The 24956-nt window shown below is 40.7% G+C and overlaps 1 protein-coding gene across 2 annotated transcripts in view; it reads right to left on the reverse strand.

Annotated features, from left to right (window-relative positions):
- LOC311242748 (ecto-NOX disulfide-thiol exchanger 2-like) overlaps positions 1 to 24956 on the reverse strand; it is a 385400-nt gene that overhangs the window by 301859 nt on the left and 58585 nt on the right. For both annotated transcript variants that reach the window (XM_084331769.1, XM_084331767.1), the window contains exon 2: positions 9095 to 9186. In XM_084331769.1, the coding sequence (XP_084187895.1) occupies positions 9095 to 9128 (34 nt within the window). In that variant the 5' untranslated portion in view covers positions 9129 to 9186. The remainder of the gene's footprint in view (positions 1 to 9094; positions 9187 to 24956) is intronic.

Consider the following 24956-nt stretch of genomic DNA (forward strand, 5'->3'; position numbering starts at 1 on the left):
TATGCTTCAGTCGATAAGGTGTTTTGCGAATTCTGTCAACATACCGTGGGGACTGGACCCGCAAAAACACGTGCGAATATCACTTCAAAAAACCATGTCAGCCGGATTCCTCTTTCTCCTCGTCTCTCTTTTGCTCAAAATAAAAATGAATGGGCTTCATGGCTGGCTGATTTTTTTGCGTTGTCTGATTCTGAATGTATAACTTGCCTAAGCCGGTACCGTGACTTTGTTTTCGGGCGCTACTGTGATTGGACGTTTATGCGCCTTGTGTAATGTGGGACTATTAACAGCGGAGCTGTTTTGTAATCGTCACTCGTCTCGAGTAAATGATTTTTCCGGGTCGCGCACACACATATTATTAGGGGCAAATACAAGGGAAATGCTCGCACTGTAGATCATATATATAATTATATATATAATTAGTAAACTGTCGGGGGCATTTTCTGCCCCCCTTAACTGATTTTCGAGGGCATTTTGTCCATTTTCAAGGGCATTTTGCCCCGAGCCCCCGTTAATTTCGAACCCTGCTGCTGAGGTCAGGCAGACGCCTGCGAACACCAGCTACTAGGACAGAGAGACTTCGGCTCAGCTTCTTCCCAGGGCTGGGCGATATAACGATAACGATAAATATCGCGATATATTTTAATAATCGATATCGAATATCGAAATTAAAAAAAAATCGAAAAATCGTTTTTTTTTTTTTTTGACCTGCAACAGGGCGGGGCTGTACAGTGCGACGAGCTCGTCGCAAATTGCCCCTTTAATTGGCCGTTGCGATTGGTAAATAATATTTGGGGGCGGGCTTGCGAGTAGTGATTTCAACCCTTGCATTCGCATTTCACTCCTAAATTATCCAAGGCGTGTGATGAAGCCACTCACGCGAGCTGAGCACTCGGGTATGATCAGCGGGGAAAAATTGACTGAGCACTCACTCTGATAGACTGGCTGACTGTCTGTGTAACGTTAGTGTAGTGGTCTCGACTGTAGCAGGGACGGCGGAGCTATAGGCTAACGTTAGTGTAGTGGTCCCGAGTGTAGCAGGGACTGCGGAGCTATTGGCTAACGTCAGTGTAGTGGTCCCGACTGTAGCATGGATGGCGGAGCTATAGGCTAACGTTACGGGGGACGGCGGAAAAGCGGTCAAAGCGGACTCCACAACACTAGTTCCATTTGTGAGGAAAGGGGGTGAGTTATATTGACAACGCTTGACAACAGAAGTTTAAACATAACTTCATATTTATTGGCTATTCATTTCTGTATATCATCCACTTTCCATCTCTGTGTGTTAGACTCTTCCTGTTTACATTTGAGTGTGACGTCATCACCTACGGCAGCTTAGACGATCAAACCGCGAACCTAGAACAAAACCCGAGGGGGGGGGCTGGCTCTCTCGTTCGTTCTCTCCCCCTCTCTCTGAATGAATGAATGAAAACTTTATTTAACAGATTGCAGAATGGGTACAATACAGTACGGCTCAATACACACAATTGTTAAGGGGATGCAGACCTGAGAAAGACGTTTGTCTTGTTTCCATCAGGGTCCCCCTGAGAGGGTCCCCCCTCTCTCGCTCTCTCTCTACATTCAATGATTTAAAGTAGCCAAACGTTACAGACAGTATAAATACTAACTGGATAGTTGATGATAAACATTTAATTTCATTATCTGAAATATTCTAAAATCATTAAGTCTGCTATAAGCCATTATCCCTTTGTGTGTAATTATTATCTCACAGTAGTGTGTGTGTATATATATATACATGCGTGTGTGTTTGGCTAAAGTGGATAGAAAACACAGTACTGTGCAAAAAAAAGGCACCCAAGAGTTTTTATATAAATAGTCTTAGATGTAAATAATTCTTTTTATTAGTGTGTCAGTAGACTACTCTTAGTACATTTTAATTAAATTATTTTTTAAAGCATCTTCATGGTTTAATAATGCAAACATATGTTGCAGGGACTTATTATAATCATCTTATTGGCGTGACTGTATGCATCAAAGGGTTAAATCAAGCATTTTTAAGTGCTTTAGAGGAAATGTAAAAATATCGCGATATGCATCGTGATATGGCAAAAAAATATCGTGATATCATTTAGAGGCCATATCGCCCAGCCCTACTATAATGGTAAAATAGTTATTTAAAAATTTGCCCCTAAAAAATATTCTTTGCCCCTAAATTTCTCATTTAGGGGCAAGTGTGCCCCTAGTGAAAAAGCTTAGCGTACAGCCCTGCAGGGCAGTTTTAAAACCAGAGACAGTGGACAGACTTGTCTTTCTTGCCTGCAACTTAAAGTAATGGCTTTGCTTGTCCAAATGACAATACTGACCAAATTGAGATTTATTTTTCTCTTGTCCATTTATTTTGTTTGCTTTCTAATTTAAAATACAGTTTGAAACCGTCTGTACACAGTAGGCTATGTGTGCTAGCAGAACTAGACTCCAGTCACGAGTCACGGTGCACATGTGCGGTGGTTTGTCCACCAAAAAAGCACCAAAAGATTGAAAATAAACTAGCAGAGCCAGAACTGTTCAACTCCCCTGGAGCCACAGCCAGCAGAGAAGCCGGTTTACTTTCGCTTTTAAACCAGCTGCAGCCTGAGAACTGGAGTGTGAGGGGATGTAACACTAAAGATGGCGGCAATGACAAAGAATTGCTGCAAAATAAACATACATGTTTATAAAAAAAAAAAAAAAAAAAAATATATATTTATATACTTATAACAATTCGATAATTATCGATATCGAGAAATATGATAACATTATCATATCGTTATCGCGATATGATTTTTTTCCATATCGCCCAGCCCTACTTCTTCCCCCAGGCCATCAGAGCCTTGAACACTGAACTCTCCACACACAAGCACACATGAGCACACACACGACACACACACTGTACACGCTCACACACTAGCAGCCACTTTAACATGAGCAAGCACACACTCATGCTGCACACGCCCACACTTATGGCCACTAAGGAAAGGTCACTTTAGTATAACTTGAGATTGTATAATATAGCATGTTATGTACAGACCCAGTGCCTCATCCGTAGCTAACAGTGTATTGCACTACCACAGGACCTAGCATGTCCTACCATGCTCTGTAAATAACTTATGTACATATACCGATATGCCCTACTCCGTTTACTTGTTTTATTGCACAATGTTGTTCTATTGGATTCTATTATATGTTATTACTATTGTATTATGCACATCGTTGCAGGCAAGACCACCCACATTTCATTGTATACTCGTATGCCGTGACAAATAAAACTCTTGATTCTTGACTCTTGACTCTTCATAACAGCAGTGTTGTACAATTTAACAACTGGCTAAATCCAAAAAGAGGCCAGTCTGTCGCAAGAGTATCCATTCGACATCATACTGGTGGAAGTGGGTTTCACAGAGTGCAGAGCAACTTTTAAGATTCGTAGAAGTAGAAACCTTAACTCCACAGACTCCCCATCATCATAAACCTCATCAATAGCAATGATAAGCGAAAAAAGGAAATGTGTTCGTTTGATCCACAAAAGAGGTAAAATTGACATTAAAATGCCGCCGTGACCCCATTATGTACAGATGTGGTCCATGAAAGCAAGTGGAAATCCAAGGCACGTTAGCTAGTTATAGTCACTGGCAATCTGTCACCTTTTCTCCCCAAATCAAGTTTGAACATGTTTGAATTATACTCAACTGTTATGTACTCAGAATCCTCCATTACAGCCCTATCACACGTTCTGACATCAAACCCCGGGAGCCAGTTTGCCAGTCATTTTGTCCTTGATAAAGCATGTGGGGTTAATGGAAAAATTGCGTTTCACTAAAAGATTTTATGTTTTGTTAACATTCCAATTTTTAAAAGCCAAATTGCTAACCCTAATGACCGGATGATTCAGAGAATGCACTGACACTGGTGACGTCGGGTGACCTGATCTGCAATGCTAACGGGAACACAGCTGCATGAACCACAGACAAAGCTAGGAGCGATCTCTATTAACAGTCCATTCAAATTCAAAGCCTGCTTGCCTCAACGACTACCGCCCTGTAGCTCTCACCTCCATAGCCATGAAGTGCTTTGAGAAGCTAGTAAAGGGCTACATCTGCTCCTCCCTCCCCATCAACATGGACCCCCTGCAATTTGCATACCGCCCCAACAGGTCCACGGAGGACGCCATAGCCCATGTGCTGCACACAGCAGCATCACACCTGGACAAGAGGAAGGGGAACTATGTGAGAATGCTATTCATCGACTACAGCTCGGCATTCAATACCATAGTCCCCTCCAAACTCATAGCCAAGCTCAGGGACCTGGGCTTGAACTATGACCTCTGCCAGTGGGTCTTGGACTTCCTGACGGGGAGACCCCAGGTGGTGAGAGCAGGCAACTGCACCTCCTCATCCATCACCCTCAACATAGGGGCCCCCCAGGGCTGTGTTCTGAGTCCCCTCCTCTACTCCCTGTACACACACGACTGTGTGGCTCAGCGGAGTAGCAACACAATCATCAAATTTGCTGACGACACAGTGGTGGTGGGCCTGATCTCTGCCAACGACGAGAGGGCCTACCTGGAAGAGGTCAAGGTACTGGCATGATGGTGCCAGGAAAACAGCCTCTCCCTGAACGTCAGCAAAACAAAGGAGATGATTGTGGACTTCAGGAGGTCGGGGGTCAAGGACTACAGCCCCCTCAGCATCGACGGGGGCACCGGTAGAGAGAGTGAACAGCTTTAAGTACCTCGGAGCCTACATATCCGAGGACTTTACATGGACCACACACATTGACAGTGTTGTGAAGAAGGCACGACAACGCCTCTACTTCCTCAGGCGCCTAAGGAAGTTCCAAGTCAGTCAGAAGATCCTTAAGAACTTCTACTCATGCACAATAGAGAGCATCCTGACTGGCAACATCACCTCCTGGTTTGGGAATAGCACTGCACAAGACCGAAGCAGACTACAAAGAGTGACACGTTCAGCCGAACGCACAATTGGAGGGGGGCTCCCCACCCTCCAGAACATTTACAACAAGCGGTGCAGGCACTGCAGGGGCAAGGCGAAGAGAATCATTAAAGACTCCAGTCACCCGAACAACTGCCTCTTTGAACTGCTGCGGTCAGGCAAGCGATACCGGAGTCTCAAGGCGAGCACAGAAAGACTCAGAAGAAGCTTCTATCCCCAGGCCATCAGGCTGCTCAACGAACAATGAACACTACACAACAACCATCAAACGCACATAGCACACACATCCACACGCACACACTCACTTTAAACAAACACACTGTAGCACCCACTCCCCACACTTTATAGCACACACTCACTTTAAACAAACACACTGTAGCACCCACTCCCCACACTTTATATTGATAAAGGATTGCACTACAACTCGTACACCTTACTGTAAATTGTACCTAAATTGTACCTCATCCCATTTCTGCTTTGCACTATATAGTATTGTATATTAGTACACTGCATAGTATTGTATATTATATGGTAACTCAGTTACGTCTATTCTGCATCGAACATTGTACATATGTCTATACTGAACACTGTGACCTCATTTTCTACTTCTAATTTACATGCTATACTATGTTATTTGATACTATCTTGTCTAGCACAGTCTCTGGAGCGTAACAGTAAGAAGCATTTTGTATGAAAGTATTCTGTACTTCTGTATGACAACTATTAAAGAAACTTGAGAACTTCCTATAGCTGCTAGAGACTCAGGAGCAGCCAGAAAAAACGTAACCCGTGACTTACTTACTCTTCTTCCTGATATGTTGATGATTTGACCGCCTTCAGCCCGGTCTTTAGCTACTCTCTGTATCTTATTGCTCCCCTTTAACTGCTCTACGCCAGGTGTTCTTTGGCCATCCAGGCTTTCGCTTTCCAGGTGATGTCCATCTTAATGCTTCCTTTGGTATTCTAGCCTGGTCTATTCTGAGTGTGTGGCCTATAGCCATCCGAGCCACACTATTGCAACCAGTTTCCTGGTACTGCTCCTTATTTTGATATTTTGTTGATCAATCCCCCCAAAAATCTTGGTGTTGAGACGATCCGTTCAGCAGCACAGCTCGGCTCGCTAGCTTCCTCCATTTTTCATTGCGCTCTCTCTACATAACCCTATGGCAGTAGTTCCAACGTGCGGTTTAGCAGCCAGGCAAGAATGCCATCTGTTGGAATACAAGGCACACTGCTTTAAACATGATTCAGGGACTCTGGAAAGCGGATTACTAAATTGTTAGTGGGGCAAGAGTCATCTGCAGTGTTCCAATTCTGAATTCGATCACATCAGCCCTAGTCCAGATGATCATCAGATACACTCTGGTGCCTACTCAACATTAACACAAGGCCACAGCCTCAGCGTTGACCACTCTCAGGTTCAGTTTCTGTACAGTACAAAACAATACGATAGCAACTAGATCCAACCAAGACACCAGAGTCCCGAAGCACCTGTTGAATCCCACTTCATCCCTACAGCCCAGTCGGCTCATTTCACCGTCGTCACGAACAGAACACTTCAGATCCATTAGCATCACTTCTTCTCATTTCCCAACATTCCATGCCAGTCATAACTTGAGATGAAAGCATGGAGGCATTTCAGGTGCAGCCCTGCCCTCCTCCCCAGATACCACATTTACAGAGTGGTTAGCAGCCCTGAACTTCACACTTTCCCTCCCTCTGCTTTAATTAAGTCTGAGCTGTTTGAGGCTGCATAGAGAGGACATACTTCTCAGTCAGGGCAGAGAGTGAGTGAGTGAGTGAGTGAGTGAGTGAGTGAGTGAGTGAGTGAGTGAGTGAGTGAGTGAGTGAGTGAGTGAGTGAGTGAGTGAGTGAGTGAGTGAGTGAGTGAGTGAGTGAGTGAGTGAGTGAGTGAGTGAGTGAGTGAGTGAGTGAGTGAGTGAGTGAGTGAGTGAGTGAGTGAGTGAGTGAGTGAGTGAGTGAGTGAGTGAGTGAGTGAGTGAGTGAGTGAGTGAGTGAGTGAGTGAGTGAGTGAGTGAGTGAGTGAGTGAGTGAGTGAGTGAGTGAGTGAGTGAGTGAGTGAGTGAGTGAGTGAGTGAGTGAGTGAGTGAGTGAGTGAGTGAGTGAGTGAGTGAGTGAGTGAGTGAGTGAGTGAGTGAGTGAGTGAGTGAGTGAGTGAGTGAGTGAGTGAGTGAGTGAGTGAGTGAGTGAGTGAGTGAGTGAGTGAGTGAGTGAGTGAGTGAGTGAGTGAGTGAGTGAGTGAGTGAGTGAGTGAGTGAGTGAGTGAGTGAGTGAGTGAGAGACAGAGAGAGAGACAGAGAGAGAGACAGAGAGAGAACTGATTTGATAATGTCACAAACTGACAAGAGGCTATTTGAAAGAGCCCAAAGCTACCATATGGAGAAATGCTGGATGGACCTTCCAACTGCTGCAGGCAAGTATACCAGATAAATAATCTGAAAGATAGACCAGGGAGAGAGAGAAAGAATAGAGGGGGGGAGAGAGGGTAGAGCCATATGAAATCAGTTTTATTTTTTTCCAAATTCCATTTTATTTTTTTACAAATTCCGTTTTTTCCGTTTTAATATTTCAGAATTCTGTATTTTGCTTTGTACGCTCATTTTACCATCAGAAATAGTGTCTAATAAGTGGGAATTAATAAATGTCCACAATTTAATAAGATATAACAGTCCATTTAATAGGGCTGTCTTAAATACGTCGAAGCTTCGCATGGGATTCGAATATGAAAATAAAATTGTATTATTAAAAAATATAGAAATATAAATGATATATATATATTTTTTTGCAAAATCAACTCTGCCTCTCTTTGTTAATTACAACAAGCAATGCTGTTTGTTATTTAAGATGAGGTCGGACTCGACAGATTTGTGTTCATTGTGCTGCTTTTATAAAGCCTCAAATGACGGCTTAAAATATTTCATGAAAGCAAAGTGTTTTGTTTGTCTAAGATTTAAAAAGGTTTAAACTTTACAGCACTGACAAAGTTGAACAAAGTGCTGTACAAGTCCCACAACATAATATATATATATAATTTTTTATTTTTTTTTTTATTTTTTTTACAGTTGATTCCATTTTTATTGCTCAATTCCGCGATTCCGTCCGCGATTCCGTGATCGCGGATTTCATATGGCTCTAAGAGAGGGGGGGTAAGAGGAGGATAAGAGAGGGAGAGCAGGTAAGTCAAATGGGAGGAAGAAAGAGAGATAGAAAGAGAGAAACAGAGATAGAAAGAGATAGAACCAACCTGCAGAGTGATGTGCTTAATACTGAACATTCATTACCACCTGACCAACCTGCAGACCTAACACAAAAAGACACTCATCACCAAAACCCAGCAAGAAATGCTCCCCTTTCATTCCCTCTCCCATAAATGCTCCTTCAGTTTCTTATACTGTTTAGATTCCATTCTGGTGGCAAAAGAAAGCCTGTGATTGGTTTGATACATTAGGCTCTGGAGTGCAAGGGAAATAATGGGCACCCATAATACTATATAACACACTTCCATTTACCTGTATAAGCCAGTAAGTGCTTATATACAGTGCACTCACAGATTTTGCTCTCCAATTCCGGTCTCTAAATGGTTTAAGATAAATTGACGTTTGCCAGAGGAGATGATTCTTCTTGACTTTCATGTGGGGTTTGAGACGCAAGGGAGGGATGCATTTGCAGCTGCTCTCTCCATGTCTCGGAGCGCTGTGTGAATCATAACAGTAAGCTTAGATGAGCTGAACCCGGCTTAAATCAGAGGCATTGACTGCCAGAAACAAAGAAATACGGCATAGTCGTTTCTGACGTGTGCTCAGACACTAAACCAAAGTAAACGTGCAGCACACAAAGACATTGAAAGTCAAATAAAGCCCTTGAGACGATGTTCCAGCAGTGAGAGAGAGCAACGCAGCTCCAGGGGTTGTGACAAACGAGAAGCAACTCTTCACAGATTGGAGGAAATACCTCCTCTGAGTCTAGGGGACAATGGCACCTCTTATCAGGTTTGAAGCAGAAATGTTGCCAGTAAATCCTTTGTGGTGTGGAATCTGAACACTCCACCTGTTGTAAAAGACACGGGACTGGTGCTATGGATTTATACGCATGCACACGCGCACATGCACACACACACGTCTTACCTGGAACTCTGCCTGATCTGTAGTCTTTGTACATCTTAGATAATGGTGTTGTCGTGTGGAATCTCAGCGTCTCTGGTCTTGGATCAAATCTTCTGTTTGTGGGGGGGGGGGGGGGGGGGAATCACATGGTTTGATCAGTCTGGATAAATCAAATAATATTTTGGGAGGAAAAACAATCATTTTATTCTGCACCTTTCTACATTTCTGTGGATGTATATATTTTGTATTATTACTCTACATAAACATGTTATCTATAGCACCTTTAACAACCATCCAGTTAATGTAAAGCAACGTCCTGTCTGTGTACCCATCATTCTGCATTTAGATGGTTAAACTCTAAAGGTACTACTAGTGCCTTTAATATTGCATCTTACATAGGAGTCTGTGTTTGGAGATTGTTGTTTTCCAAGCTCTTCTGATTACAATTCACCAATTCACCCCTTTGTCTAACTTGATCACTGAATGAGGCGAAGTAGCAGATGTTCTTTTCTCTCCTTTCAGTATAAAATCTCGTTCATTTTTGTAATAGCTGCAGGAGATCCTGAAGACTCAGAGCAACGGAAAACATGTCTACTGTATATGGTCTATGATCATGTCACTCTTTTTCCTTCTTGTTTGTAGGGATGCACGACAACAACAGCTAGGGCCTAAAATAATGCTTTGTTTCCGGTTGCCGACCGACCCTGCCGATTTAGGTGCGACCCAATATATTTTATGAGTTCTAAAAAAATAAAATAAAAAATAAAAATCCCTTTTCTTTTTTTTTATAAAGTTTCATAGAAATCTTAGTCAAACCTTTAGTATTATGGATATTAAACATGCTGGCAGAGTACATGCATCCATGTTGTTGTGAACATTTTAATTAAATAAAGTGGGAAAGAATAAAATAAAAACCAACAGGAAACAAACAATATTTTTTGTTATGCCTAGACGGAAAAACAATCAGCAGTTGTTCACATCGACCCAGTTTTGCTCATCGGACCAATGCAATCAATAAAAAAAACACTATCACCAGACAATGTTTGCTGATATACAGTCAGGTCCATAAATATTTGGACATCAACACAATTTTAATAATTTTGGCTCTGTATACTGAATCAGAATCTGTTGCCGTCAACTCTCAATATGAGGTCCAAAGAGCCGTCATTATCAGTGAAGCAAGCCATCATTAGGCTGAAAAGTCCCATCAGAGATAGCAAAAACATTAGGTGTGCTGTGGCCAAATTAACTGTTGATGAGCCCCAAAACAAGATTAGAGTTTGCCAAAATACATCTAAAAAAGCCTGTACAGTTCTGGAACAACATCCTATGGACAGATGAGACCAAGGCAAAGCAGTGGAATGTTATGCAATGGCCAAGTCAATCACCTGACCTGAATCCAATTGAGCATGCATTTCACTTGCTGAAGACATAACTGAAGGGAAAATGCCCCCAAGAAAAAGCAGGAACTGACTAAAGTTGCAGTAGAGGCCTAGCAGAGCATCACCAGGGACAACACCCAGCGTCTGGTGATGTCTATGGGTTCCAGTTTTCAAGCCGTTATTGACTGCAAAGGATTTGCAAGCCAAATATTAAAAGTGACAATTTGATTTATGATTGTTAGTTTGGTTATGATTAATTGCTTTTGGTCCTTTAAAAGGGGGGGAGGGGGGGGGGGGGGGGGGGGTGGTGCGGGTGCACATGTAGAAACTGTTGTAATTCCTACACTGTTCACCTGATGTGGATGTAAATACCCTCATAGTAAAGCTGAAAGTGCACATTGTTTAATTACAAGTCCATTGTGGAGGCTTCTAAGCATCATGCACGATTATAACTTTTAATGACATTTAAGATCAACATGTTACCGGGTAGATGGCAGAAACGAGAGTTGCCTAATTATGGCTAATTATTTACCTAAATAATACATACTGTACAATCAGTAGGATCAGTAGGACACATTTCAAATGTCAGCATGATTGGAAAAGCAGCAGAGTTAATGTTTTTTTAGTTTTGTAAGAAACTAAATGACAAGGGTGGCAAGATTTTGGGAATATTCAAACTCAAAAGGTGGAAAATGTGTATGGGAAATATCATATATGTAGGAATTAACAAGAATATAGGGAATTAACGGGAATCAAATGGAAATATAGGGGTTATTTGCAGATAGAAACAGGCTAAACCTTTTACTAGGGCTGTCTTGAATACTTCGAAGCTTCATTCGATGGGCATGGGATTAGAATATGAAAAAAGAAATTGAATATATAAAAAAAAAAAAAAAAAAAAAAAAAAAAAATTATATATACTATTTTTTGTGTGTGCAAAATCAACTCTGCCTCTCTTTGTTAATTACAACAAGCAAGGCTGTTTGTTATTTAAGATGAGGTCGGACTCGGCACTGACAGATTTGTGTTCATTGTGCTGCTTTTATAAAGCCTCAAATGACGGCTTACAATATTTCATGAAAGCAAACTACGTGTTTCATTAAAATTTACAGCACTGACAAAGTTGAACAAAGTGCTCTACAAGTCCCACAACATTAAAAATTAAAAAATGTAAATTTAAAAATATATATTTATTTTTTTATTTTATTTTTTTTATCTCGAAGCTTCGAATTAAAATTGAATCTCGGCCGCGAAGCTTCGAATTCCAATTTTCTTTGAAGGTCAGCCCTACCTTTTACCATATCATGAGCAACATTTGCAAACCCCTCTAATAAAAAAATTGAAAATGTAATTATATCAGTTGAACTTGAGTTTACCCAATTTACATAATTCCGTAACGGTTTAGGGACCACAATGTACAGAAATACACAATGGATTTAATATTAAGAATAAGAACAAATACAGCTCAGTGACATGAAAATAATATATAAAAGGTCTTTACATAGCCTATACCTTTCTAGGACTGCCTAATCACTAACTAAGGCAGTGCTTCTCAAACTTTTTCTGTCAGGCCCCCCTTTGGCGGACCAAAATATTTTCAAAGAGTTCTTCCAAGAGTTTGGATGGAGATGTGTCAGGAAGCTTTGTCTCAATGTTGTCTGTAAAGGTTTTTTTTATCCAGAGTAACTTGGTGATCCTTTTCTGTGTTTTATTAAATAATGATTTTCAGATTTTGAGAAATGGTATTTTCATGGAGAACAGTGCAGCTGCAACAGATAGCACTTTAGTGATAATTTTCTGTAATCCAAAAAAGATTTTTTTTTTTTTTTTTTTTTTTTTTTTATAAATCTCAAGGCCCCCCCCCCCCCCTGTCATGCCTCTGCGCCCCCCCTGGGGGGCACGCCCCCCACTTTGAAAAACACTGCACTAAGGCCTTGATATTCTAAATGTTCATAATTTCTGTGAGCTGCTCTCAAAATCAATTTAATTTGATTTAGAATTTGAAAAGACAGCTTACAGTTTTGGGACATGTGTGAGATTAACATCAATGTCATGATTAGGCTGGGTGTTTTCGTATTATTTTGGTGCAATGTGTATAGTTATCTAAATTAACTCTTTCACCGCGCTTATGTAGTGGGAGTACACTAACCGACTAACTAACACTAACTCAAGAGGAAGCTTAGCAGAGGCAACAGCGATATTAAATATGTAAGTCAAATGCTCAGTAATAACTGGAGCAGCCATGTGATAAGTAACATGTCAGAAATCAAAGCAAAATTACTTAATATTCAGAGATAAATAGACATCTCTACTTTCATCACTGATAAGGGCTTATGCAATGCCTAAGCAACGGCATGCTGCCAAGATTAGTGATAAGCTATTCGTAGAGGTGTGGCTTATTTTTAAAACATCAAGGGGTGACTGGCAATGACAAACACAGCTCTACCATGTATTCAGCAACAGTATGTAGTTATAATGTGTTCAGAAACAGTTCTCCGTTTTAACATGTTCTCTGAATTTGAACATATTATTACCATGATTTTCAAGTGAATGTAAAAGCCTGCAAAGCTCTTCTTGTTTTTCCTTGTGTAGGAGATGACATGCTTCATCATAGAGATAAGCATGCGGCCTGAAGCACAGCTCCAGAAGAGAAAAAGGGAGGAGAGCTGCTTGTGAAGTATAGATCAGCTCTGGTAAAGTCAGTATGATTAATCCAATGCTGAGGGAACTGATGCAGTGTTGGTCTGTGGATAGGTGGGCTGCTGTTACTCTGCGGTGCAGCCAGAGAAGATGAATGGACCCAGATGAGCTGCGGTGGCTCTCTTCTCTCTTCTTCATCACAATGTGGGCCTGTTGACTCTGATAATCCTCTCTTTGCAGAGGGGATCCTCTAATCTCTGCCAGACCCTGGTTTCTGCCCTCTACTTTCATCCTGAATGACTAAACTATACTGTACTGTTAGCTACACTATACAGACAAGGCGATTTCAGTGTTCTGTATGCTACAACAGAAAAGTCATTGGTGCAATTCCAGCATAATTCAAGCTACAACAGAAAAGTTGCTGAACAAGGCTACAGTCAGAATTGCCCTCATTGCCCATGTTATTGATGGGATTATAAAATTATGGTCAGCTAATAACCAACCAAATTTCTCTCACTCAAACCCTGTAGCTTTGGATATGAGAGTAGTGAAGCTCAGGCTAGAACGCATAGTATTGTGTGATCTGATCTGTGTGATTTGGTGTGATAGGGCGGACTAGCAAACTAAGATTTTCATTGTACAGCAAACTGTCAGTTTAACTGTGCACATGACAATAAATAATCTTGAATCTTGAATTCATTAATGCCACAAAATAGTCGACCACACGAAACATTCCGGAGTTGAGTCTTGTCAAAATTAGGTCAGTATATGTATATGACTGGACCGTGTATGAAACACTAGAGGTCTTTTCATTTGAAATGATGGACACAGGAAGTGAGTGGTGACACGCAACACTCAGTCAGCAGTCAGTCAGGGACAGACATTCATGTTTACACGGCACGATAGTTTACATTTACATTTAGTCATTTAGCTGACGCTTTTATCCAAAGCGACTTACAAGTTCTGTACGACAAGACAGCAAGAAGGGTACAACTCTATCAGCTGAGTAACAATGCTCATCAAAGTGTTGCGTGTTACAGTGTATGTTAGTTTATTAGGACAAGTGCATGACAGTAAGGTTAGTCAGGGTTAGGGCTGCAACTAATGACTAATTTGGTAGTCGACTAATCTGCCGATTATTTTTTCGATTAGTCGACTAATCGAAAACCAATGTAAACCAAAAAAAAAATATATATATATATATATATATATATTTTTTTAATTACCTATCTTTGTGAAAGTGGCTTCTCAGCTCTGGTCCAGCTGAAGACAGAGCAGAGGAACAGATTGGACATTGAGCATGACCTCAGAGTTGCTTGTCTACCATCACCCCAGACTTTGAGACTCTTGTCAGGACCAAACAACAACATCATAACATGATGATCCCATAGCAAATTAAAATAATGACTCATGAAACTTTTGAATTTGGATCTTTAAGCCACTTTAAATGAAAATGTATTTGAAGAACAATACAGCAATCACTCATAACAAGATAAATAAATTAAATAATACAAATTAAAGTGGAAGTGTACTTTAAATAACTTTTGTTTGCTGTGTGTGAGAGGAGTCCGTGTGTGTGTGTATGTGTGTGTGTCTTACTCTGATCGCTGTGTGAGTGAGAGGAGTGTGTGTACTGTGTAATTTGTGTGTGTGTCTTACTCTGATCGCTGTGTGTGAGTGAGAGGTGTGTACTGTGTAATTTGTGTATGTGTCTTACTCTGATCGCTGTGTGTGAGTAAGAGGAGTGTGAATGTGTCTGTGTCTTACTCTGATCGCTGTGTGTGAGTGAGAGGAGTGTGAATGTGTGTGTGTCTTACTCTGATCGCTGTGTGTGAGAGAGAGGAGTGTGAATGTGTGTGTGTCTTACTCTGATCGCTGTGTGTGAGTGAGAGGAGTGTGTATGTGTGTGTGTCTTACTCTGATCACTGTGTGTGAGTGAGAGGAGTGTGTATGTGTGTGTCTTACTCTGATCGCTGTGTGTGAGTGAGAGGAGTGCGTGTGTAATGTATTGTGTGTCTAGTCTGATCATCATCTCCTGCAGGGGAACAATGTTTTCAATGTCCAAAATTTGCTATGGGATCATCATGTTATGATGTTGTCTGGAACCCTGAGAAGCCACTCTCACAAAGATAGGTAGTGCACAAAAAAAAAAAAAAAAAAAAATTAAATAATTTTTTTTTTTAATGACTAATCGACGCAACAATTTCTCTTCGACGATTTTTTTATAATCGACGTCGTCGATTATGTCGACTAATCGTTGCAGCCCTAGTCAGGGTTAGATTATAATTTTTTTTTTAGATTGTTAGTTAGATAGTTAGATACTTGTTGTGAGCTAATCTAGGCTAAGTAGCCTAGGCCTAAAAGAAAAAATTGTTTGGTTCCGGTTGCCGACCGACCCTGCCGATTTAGGTGCGACACAATTTATTTTATTAGTTTAAAAAAATATATATATAAAAAAAATATATATATTTTTTTTTCCAATAAAGTTTCATAAAAATCTTAGTCAAACCTTTAGTATTATGGATATTAAACATGCTGGCAGAGTACATGCATCCATGTTGTCGTGAACATTTTAATTAAATAAAGAAATTCCTTATCCATAGTCGCCGTGGGAAAAAATTAAATAAAAAATAAAATAAATTCCCTACCTACCCATGGCCTTAACTGACAACCAACAGGAACCAAACAATATTATTTTTTATGCCCTAGGGTTCAAACCATATTTGTTACTGTACCTTTCTAGAATCGATCTTTTGTATTTAATTTTGAACTGAATAACTTTTTGCTCAGTTTAATTTCGTCTTCATCTATCTTCTAATATCATAAACATGTGACGACTAGTGGACTAATGGCTTGAGATGACTATTGGTCGACCAGGAAATTGGGGCAGCCTGCCCTACACACTTCACAAGAGGAAAGAGGATAAAAACTGGCAAAATAATAGTGTACTTTAGTAACAGGATGATAGCAGTAATAGCAGGGAAAGCAGGACAGGTGAATGGGAGAACGTTTGCTACAGTAGTAAGCAATTTTATAGTCCAACATATCAGATTCTCCTAAATGGTTGTTAAACCAAACCAAACTATTCTAATCACAAACAAGATGCTGTCATTTGTCAGGTCTGAGAGAGAGAGCGAGTTACATCTGTGGAGTAGGGAGTCTTTCTACTGTTAAGGAGATACGTTTGGGAAAGGCGTTTCTGCACAACCTATGTACGTATGTCAAAGAGTTATATGCAAGAGTGATTGGAATGGAAGTGACAGTGGCTCAAGACACAAGAGCCAGACCCAAAGAGGAAGACGGGCGGGAACATTTATGGGAGACTCAACTAGTGATGCACGATATATCGGCCGCCGATATAATATCGGCCGATATGGCCGTTTTTTTACACATCGGTATCGGACCGATATCAAGATAGGGCCGATATTAAAAAAAAAAAAAAAAAAAAAAAAAAAAAATCATTTTTTTTTTTTTTTTTAATCTTTTTTTTTCCTTTTTACATGTTTTGGCCTTAAATAGTTTCAAAATATCAGTCATTTCTGAAAATAAGTTACAAAAGTAAAAAAATTATGCGTTTTGGAAAATAGCTCTTTATTTGATTATCATAAAAAAGTGTTTTCTATACAGAGATATCGACATCGGTAAATATCGGTATCGGCCAGAACAGCAATATTAATATCGGTTATCGGTATCGGCCACAATTTTCACATCGGTGCATCACTAGACTCAACGCACGCCATTCACATCATTACCAGTAAGACTGACTTGTGCAAATCATGATGTAGGTTCAAAGTTGGCCCTATTCTATTCAGGCTATTCCCTAGCTATATAAGGGATAATGTATAGCTACGAGGTCATTGTCGCAAAATAATTGACCGACACAGAGTTTAGAACACCGAGACGCCTCGCCGAGGTGTTTTAAACGTAGTGAAGGTCAATTATTTTGCGACAATTATCGAGTATAGGCTATACATTATCCCGCTTATTACATGGCTAACTTACTAACAATATACCTAATTCATTTTACACCATCGACAAGACAAGATCAAATGCAGACGGAGTTCTGTCTGTCGCTCCGCGCTGTCATCGCCGGCAGGTCTGTGGTCTGATTGCACTGATGACTGAGTGCAGCTGTGCATATGCTGAGCAGCTTTCATGACTGCACTGATGCAGTGTGCGTCAGTGGGCTTGATTGCTACAGCTGCGCACAGCGGTCATTATTGCTCGGCAGAGGTCCGTTATTACTCGATAACGGACCTCTGCCGAGCAATAATCACCGAGCGCTATTGACCAATCACAATCAAGCATTTCGGCGAATGTTAAAACACCATGTAATAATATGTATTAATATAGGCCTATCTTTGGTTTCATGGATATTTGTATGAAAGTTAAGTTATTGAATTTACATTACATTTAGGCCTATATTTGTCACCATACAGTGTCAAAGCAAAAGCAGTGCTGAAGCCAGTGATATCCCTAGGGACAAGACACGGCAAGGAAATAGATTATTCATGTTAACAAAATATGGGTGCTGAAGAAATCAATCAAGCACCCACTTTCTGAGCCACAGTCTCAGCACAAAACAGAGAAAACGTAATAGCCTCCACTAAAGGCAGGCTGGGAAGAGCGGCAAGAGCCTTGCACTGTTGTTATTTATGAGTGGGCTTTGAGCCAGTGGGTCTTGTCCAACACCCAAAACCATGTGTTCTCCTTGTATCCGTGTCCTGTCCAATAAGCAGGTTGAGGAAATTATTATTCTCTCTCTGACAAAGGAAGCCAGCACATGATTAGGCAGTGCCAACTTGACAATGAATTTGACTCACAGGAAGAGGGAAAATACATATCATTCAGTTGCAGCTGGAGAAGCTTGCGGAGCAAACCGAGACAGCCAGATCATTCCTGTATGGATTAGTTTCACTTGTAAAAGAACAACACAGAAATCTGCCATTCATTTATCATATCAATTAGGCCTGACTTTGACTAAGTGGAATGCAATGACAACATTCAGGCCTGCATCACAGGAAGTAGAAAGGGGATTAAACAGAAAACATGGAGTTGCTGTGAGATTGCAGAGGGAGCTCACCATTACCTCCACCAGTCAACACATTGAGAAGGAAATGCCTTCTTTTCTCTGGACAAGGCCATAAGGAAAACCAATGGCTATACAACTCCTCAGAAATTCCAAAACAAAACTGAGATATCAACTAATCATCAAAAAAAAGTGAAATGTATACAAAAATGGCTAGTAAAATGATATTACTAACACCAAAGTCACATCAGAGATCTAGCTAGCAAATATGGCTGAAAACTGGCATTCAAAGTGGAATGGAACTCGATAACATCATGCTGAAGCATCATATTGCTAAAGCTAAAGATGTGATCTAATTTAAACCAAACATTGGTATAATTGCTTAGTGTCCAGTCACCACAATACTGCTAATCACACCAGAGAGAACAAGATAAGAGCAATAATAGAAGCGAACTGGTGGTAGTTTAGGTGAAGTTCGCTGCTACCATTATGTGTACTCTTCGTGCATAATATTAGCTGGTGCTATGTAATCAAAGGTTAGCTACTGAGAACGGCTATGTTAATCTCACTCACCAAAAATGTCTTGACAAACCACTGCATTGTCCAGGAATCAAACAAAATAGGGCAACCAGGGGGCGAATTTAGAGCCCGCCACCGGCCATTGGCGCTCAGTTTTTACGTTTGGCGCCTCCCACTGAGAGGTCTGCCCGCCGTGTGGCGTGTAATCAATCAATCAAGTTCATAACGATACTCTTATTTTGAAAATCTGTGCGGGTCTCATTTCCGCCCCAAGCGCATCTCCAGTCATAATATCGATGGCTCCGGCAGTTAGCAACATTCGGTTCGTATGATACTCTTATTTTGAAAAAAACGTGGCAACGAGTCATATCCGCCCAGCCCTGCAGCGGGATACTATTGGCTAAGGGCTTCTGCTCGTATCAACACAGAGGCAAGTCTGCTCTAGTCTAGAAGAGCGGACCTCCATGAGCTACCGTTACTGTTTAAACAATGACCCAGTCAACTATTCACTTTTAGTTTAATACATGATGAGGCATTGTCTAACGGTATCTAGCTGGCTAGCTACTGATAGCTGCTGATATCAACAAATGCTCCAGCAATAGTCGACTCGAGTGCATAATACCTCCGTTCCCTCGAGTCGTTAGCTAGCTCACGTTAGCTAGCTCACGTTAGCTAGCTGACGTTAGCTAGCTCACGTTAGCTAGCTCACGTTAGCTAGCTCACGTTAGATCTATATGTCCCAGTAAACTAAATTGTCTTAACGTTATCTAGCGGGCTAGCAGTAGCTACAGATAGCTCCTGATATCAATGTCTTATAACATTGATTCAATGCGTATTCTAGCTGAGGGCATGTTGAATGTGATTTGACCAAAGAACCGTAACATTATACCAATAGGGTCCAGCTGCATCGCCGGAGAATCCTTGCATGCTGAATGTAGGGTCTAGCTGAATATAGGGTCTAGCTGCAGCGCCGGAGAATCCTTGCTGGAGCTGGAGGCTACTCGAGTATACACACAGACAGTGGAGCTGTTTGCAGATAGCGAGCATTTTGACTTATTGCGTGGTGGCGATGTCTCGCAGATAATACAACTACAAGTATGATTATATAATATATATTTTATTTAAAAAAAAATTATATAAAATATATATATATATTTTTTTTTATCAAAAAAAATTTGGCAGGTAAGAAATATGCTTGGCGGGTAGATTCTTCCCATCTACCCGCCACTGGCCGGTGAGTCAAAAAGTTAATTTCGCTCCCTGAGGGCAACAGAAGACAGTTCTCTCAATTCCTCGCAGCCTTTGACTGAGTCGGGAGTCGAGGAGAGACAGACCGAATTGCCTGTTGCAAAGCTCCAGAAGTAACGTCAGTCTGTGAATTAGCTAGCTAGTAGTCCATGAGGTAAGTAACCACCTTCTCATCTTTGAGCTACACATCTAAATATGAAAACATGCATAAACCAGATTACACACGTCTCCTAGACTTGTGTACAAATCAAACGATGTAGTCATAGCACCTCAAAGGCACTAAAAACAAGATTACAAACATCACAAGACTACTGCTTAACCTCACTCCTAAAACCCACCTCACCCCTGCCCACTTTGACAACCTAGGATGGCTTAGAGTAGACGACAGACTAGTACAGCAACTTGTAATGGGCCTGGTCTACAAGATACACTACACCACTAAGGTACCCATGTACATTTAGTTATACAACGGCATGCAAATTTCTCGATTCTGATTGGTTGAAAGTCATTTTACACGTGTTTATTCTTCACAATTCCACGCTGCTGGCCCAGGACCCGCCCACAACCGAATCACATCACATCACTCCGCCGGATCACAAGATGGCGGACAATAATCTTTAACAAATGGATATGTTGATAACGACTAAACGACTAAATATCAAGCGATTCTGTCACGGCGAATGTCTTAGTCTCTTACACAATGTTGGATTGTGTAATCTATGGGTCATGAATCATAGTGTAACAAAAGAAAAATCGCGGATTGATTGATTGATTAATTTGCAATTTCTTTTTCAATTTCTTTTTCCTTCCCTCTGACTGCAGCGCTGGCTCTAGTCTCCACCCACCCACACACACCCCCACCCCCACCCCCACACACACACATGTACACATTCACATTCACACACACACACTCCTGTCTGCAACAGCGGGGGAAAGTCAGACAGAGAGGAGCAGCTGAGTGCTGCGCTGTTTTAAGTGAGCATGGTCTATTGAATTGATTGATTGGTTGATTGCTAATTTTATTACTGTACGCCTGGTTTCCAACTGGTTAAGTTTAGGCTAAAAAAATAAATAAAAAAATAGGGCGAAGAAAACTTTTTTTTCCTATAGGGCAAAGAAAACTTTTTAATTTGTTGTACCTACTTTCTATAGAAGCATCTAAGAATGAAGTTCTATAGAAAGTAGGTCTGCATCCCCTTAACAATTGTGTGTATTGAGCCGTACTGTATTGTACCCATTCTGCATCTGGTAATAAAATGTTCAATCAATCATTCCAATAATACACAGTTGGATGTGTTAGTTGGTTGGATGCACTTCCGAGCTGCTTCCACATGGAGGCAAATTGTCTTTTTTGTAGTTGTGGGAACTACTTTTTCTGGCGGATGGTTTTTTCAATAAATCTTCGATTAATGTATGTTTATTGTATAGCAATAAGGTTGGATGAATGTGGCAGTTGTATAAAAGCTTTACACCACTTGCAGTCGTGATTTGTGAACAATAAACCATGCCTAGGGTGGTCTAACGACCACCCCTAGGCATGGTTTATTGTTCACAAACCACTCCTGCGCGTGATGTAATGCTTAATTGTGATAGGACGGCACCCAAAATGTGAATCCCTACCCACAATCAAAACCGCTCTTAAAGAGCACCTACGGGAGGCTGCCATTCGAAACTGGCCACCGTAAATGTCCAACCCCCCCCCCCCCCCCCCACCCCCTCCTAATGTACAGTATCCTCCCCATCATATGTATATATTTTCTGTTAGGATCTCTGGGTAACAGTACAGTATATTTGCATATCGTATATGTCACAAATGTAACAGGGACATGCATGACATACAGGTATATAGTACTATGTCATAAATGTCATGTATGTTGTGAATGTTATAAATGTCACTGAATTGAAAATGGGGGACCCTGATGTAAACAAAACAAACGTCTTTCTCTGGTCTGCATCCCCTTAACAATTGTGTATTGAGCCGTACTGTATTGTACCCATTCTGCAATCTGTTAAATAAAGTTTTCATTCATTCATTCATGTCAAAATACTTCCCAAAGGTCAGTGAATACCACAACACCAGAGGGAGGTCCACAAATCATGTTAAACCCAGACTCGGCTCAAACAAGGGACTAAACAAGTTTCGCAATTATGCCACATCAATGTGGAACGCCCTACCCACAGCTGTAAAGGGATGTGAATCACTACCCACCTTCAAAACCGCTCTCAAAGAGCACCTACGGGAGGCTGCAAAAAATACAGTCCCACCCCCCCCCCCCCCCCGCCCCACCTACACCTACTCAACCCCCCCACCCCACCCCACCAACCCAACCTCCTCCAATGTAGTTTCTTCCCCCTCAAACGTATACTCTCAGTCTCAAATGTATATAATGCAGTGTTTCCCCTATATGCATCGCCGCTGCTGAATTAGGACCGCCGCTGCTATGAACTAGACCAGGGGTGGCCAACCCGCGGCTCGCGAGCCGCATGCGGCTCTTTGCCCGTCAATGTGCGGCTCTTCCATCTTTTTTACTTTTTTTTTTTTTATGTCACTCATTCCATAAGGACGTAGAATAAACATTTACATTTTTTTTTTAAATGGTCCATTTGCATGTTCTTGGTATCTGAATCTAGGGACATATATGGATCAGTGTCAGAAATAGTGTGTCTGTTACTAGGCTTGAGTAAATTGTAATGAACCAAAGGAGAATATCAATTCTATTTAAAAAAAAAATTATCTTTGACTGTAAATAACACCATGCTAAAATTGACCAGACCTGAAAAATCTAAGCAAATGAATAAAGGGAAGATGATTAAACAGAAGGTTTTGTAGATACAGTACTGAATTCTGCCATCTTTTTTATAATGTAAATTTCTCCACCATTTTTCATCATATTGCAACACCGTTTTTTGCAAGACGTTCACAGAAAGGTAGAGAAACTAACTGCGTTCTGTTTTATGGCAATAACGTTCAGGTTTATGGGAGATAATCCCAAAAAATAAGAGAAATTAAAAAGTAAATCCAGAAGTCAGATGATTGACAGGGGCTGGTGTGAGCTGGGTAGGGTAGTTTTTCGAAATGTGAAAGCCCTGAGTCTCTTCCTTCAAAAGACTACACTCACTTTTGGCTGTGCCACTTCCTCCTGTCAATATGCGCCGGTTTCCGACTCAATGCCCTGAGATTTCTATAATCTTATATTTCACTAATAACAGTTAAAATAATTGGTAAACAAACATAATGCTGAAAATATACACTTTTACTGTATATCTCGGGCTTAAGAGGTTAACCCTGTGAGGCCCAAATTAAAAAGAAATTAGCAACTTCAGAGGCCAGAGGGTGGGACATATAAACACATTTACTATCAAATAGCATTGTGAGGCTGAACAACAGGACCAATTGACTATACATGTGCTTAAAGGGGAACTATCTTATAAATGGCTTTTTTCAGTGTTTACCATTGTTTCTTAGCTATGTGGACTTATATTAATAGGATATATGTCTCTAATTCTCATATTGGCAAATTCTTCCAATTCTCCTCTCACAATATTCACCCTCACTGAACTGAGTCATCTGAAAATGTGCATATCTGTGATGTCAGAGATTTCTCAGCTGCATAATAATGTGGCAGTTGATGTGGCAGTTGGCACCAGGCCACACAGTGGTTGGAGCCCAGCCTCAAAACGGCTTAAGATCTTGAGGTAGAAAAATGTGGTTTTTAGTACTTGATTAGAAATACAAAACAATGCATTTTTTTTGAAAAAAACCTAGGTGTTCCATAGACTCACAGGAATTGTGTAAAAGTGCCCAAATAGTGAAAGAAATAGTAAAATAGTTCCCCTTTAACATTTTTTAAATAAACATTATTTTTTTAAATGGCTAAAAGTGATTTTGTAATTTTGCAACCGTGGGTCTCACAGGGTACTTTTAACCCTGTGAGGCCCAAATAAAAAAGACATTAGCAACTTCAGAGGCCAGAGGGTGAGACCTATAAACACATGAAGGGTGCCGTGACTGAAAAAAAAGGTTGAGAAACGCTGGTATATGGTGTGGCTCTTTGTGGTACCACAGTAATTTTTTTGTGGCTCTTAGTCTCTGACTGGTTGGCCACCCCTGAACTAGACTATTAAAAAAATTATAATATTTTAACTTTTTATTTTTATCATTTCATTTGGGCTGTGCTTAATGTAAAAGACTGACATGAGGAAAAGGCTGCAGGGAGAAAGCACTGCAGTCTAGTCGATTTTGTGTTTTGAGCACAAACTTCATCATAGATCTAGCCTCTTTATTTTGCTCTCAAAATGCACCAGATTGATGCATTTAACTTTAAAATGTAAAAGAAAAGAAAATAAAAATGTACCCCCCTAGAGGCACAACACTGCTGCTGAATATTTTTTCAGGGGAAACACTGTAATGTATACTCTTTTTAGAAACTCCGTCTATTAATCAGAGTTTCCAACGCCAGGGTCTATATGACGGGCATTGTACTCTTAAACAGTACTGTATATTTGTAGATCTGGTATGTTATAAATGTCTGGATGTAACAGTACTGTCTATCTGTATGTCATGTATGTCATATATGTTATGATGGATTGAAAATGGGGTTCCCTGATGTAAACAAGACGAAAGTATTTCTCTGGTCTGCATCCCCTTAACACTTTGAGTGCCAAGTTGCCAACAACGAGATTGCTCGTCCTAACTCGCCATGCGTTGTGTGCCAATAACGAGCTCTCGTTATTTTATCGTTATTTCTTTTATTAGTGATATCCATTCATTTTTCATCCATCCAGCCTGACGTTATCATTGGGAATAGCTCTGAGCTCGAAAAGGGCAAATACCGCCCCCTATCGTCTCCCGGATGGTATTGCACATCATTGGATTGAAGTCGATGGGACTTGCATCAGAAAAAAAAAACTCCGGTCCACATTTTACTTCTGGGGCATGCAACCTGATACTATTGCATTCATTGAGGGGACTGGAAGCAGCATGGATTATGTGTTTCGGAGTATAACGTTGGATCAATAAACGCGATCGATATTTGGAATGGCGATCAGGAATTGGATTAATCTT

Source organism: Notolepis coatsorum (genome assembly GCF_963971535.1).
Source record: "Notolepis coatsorum genome assembly, chromosome: 16".
Classification (NCBI taxonomy): Eukaryota; Metazoa; Chordata; class Actinopteri; order Aulopiformes; family Paralepididae; genus Notolepis; species Notolepis coatsorum.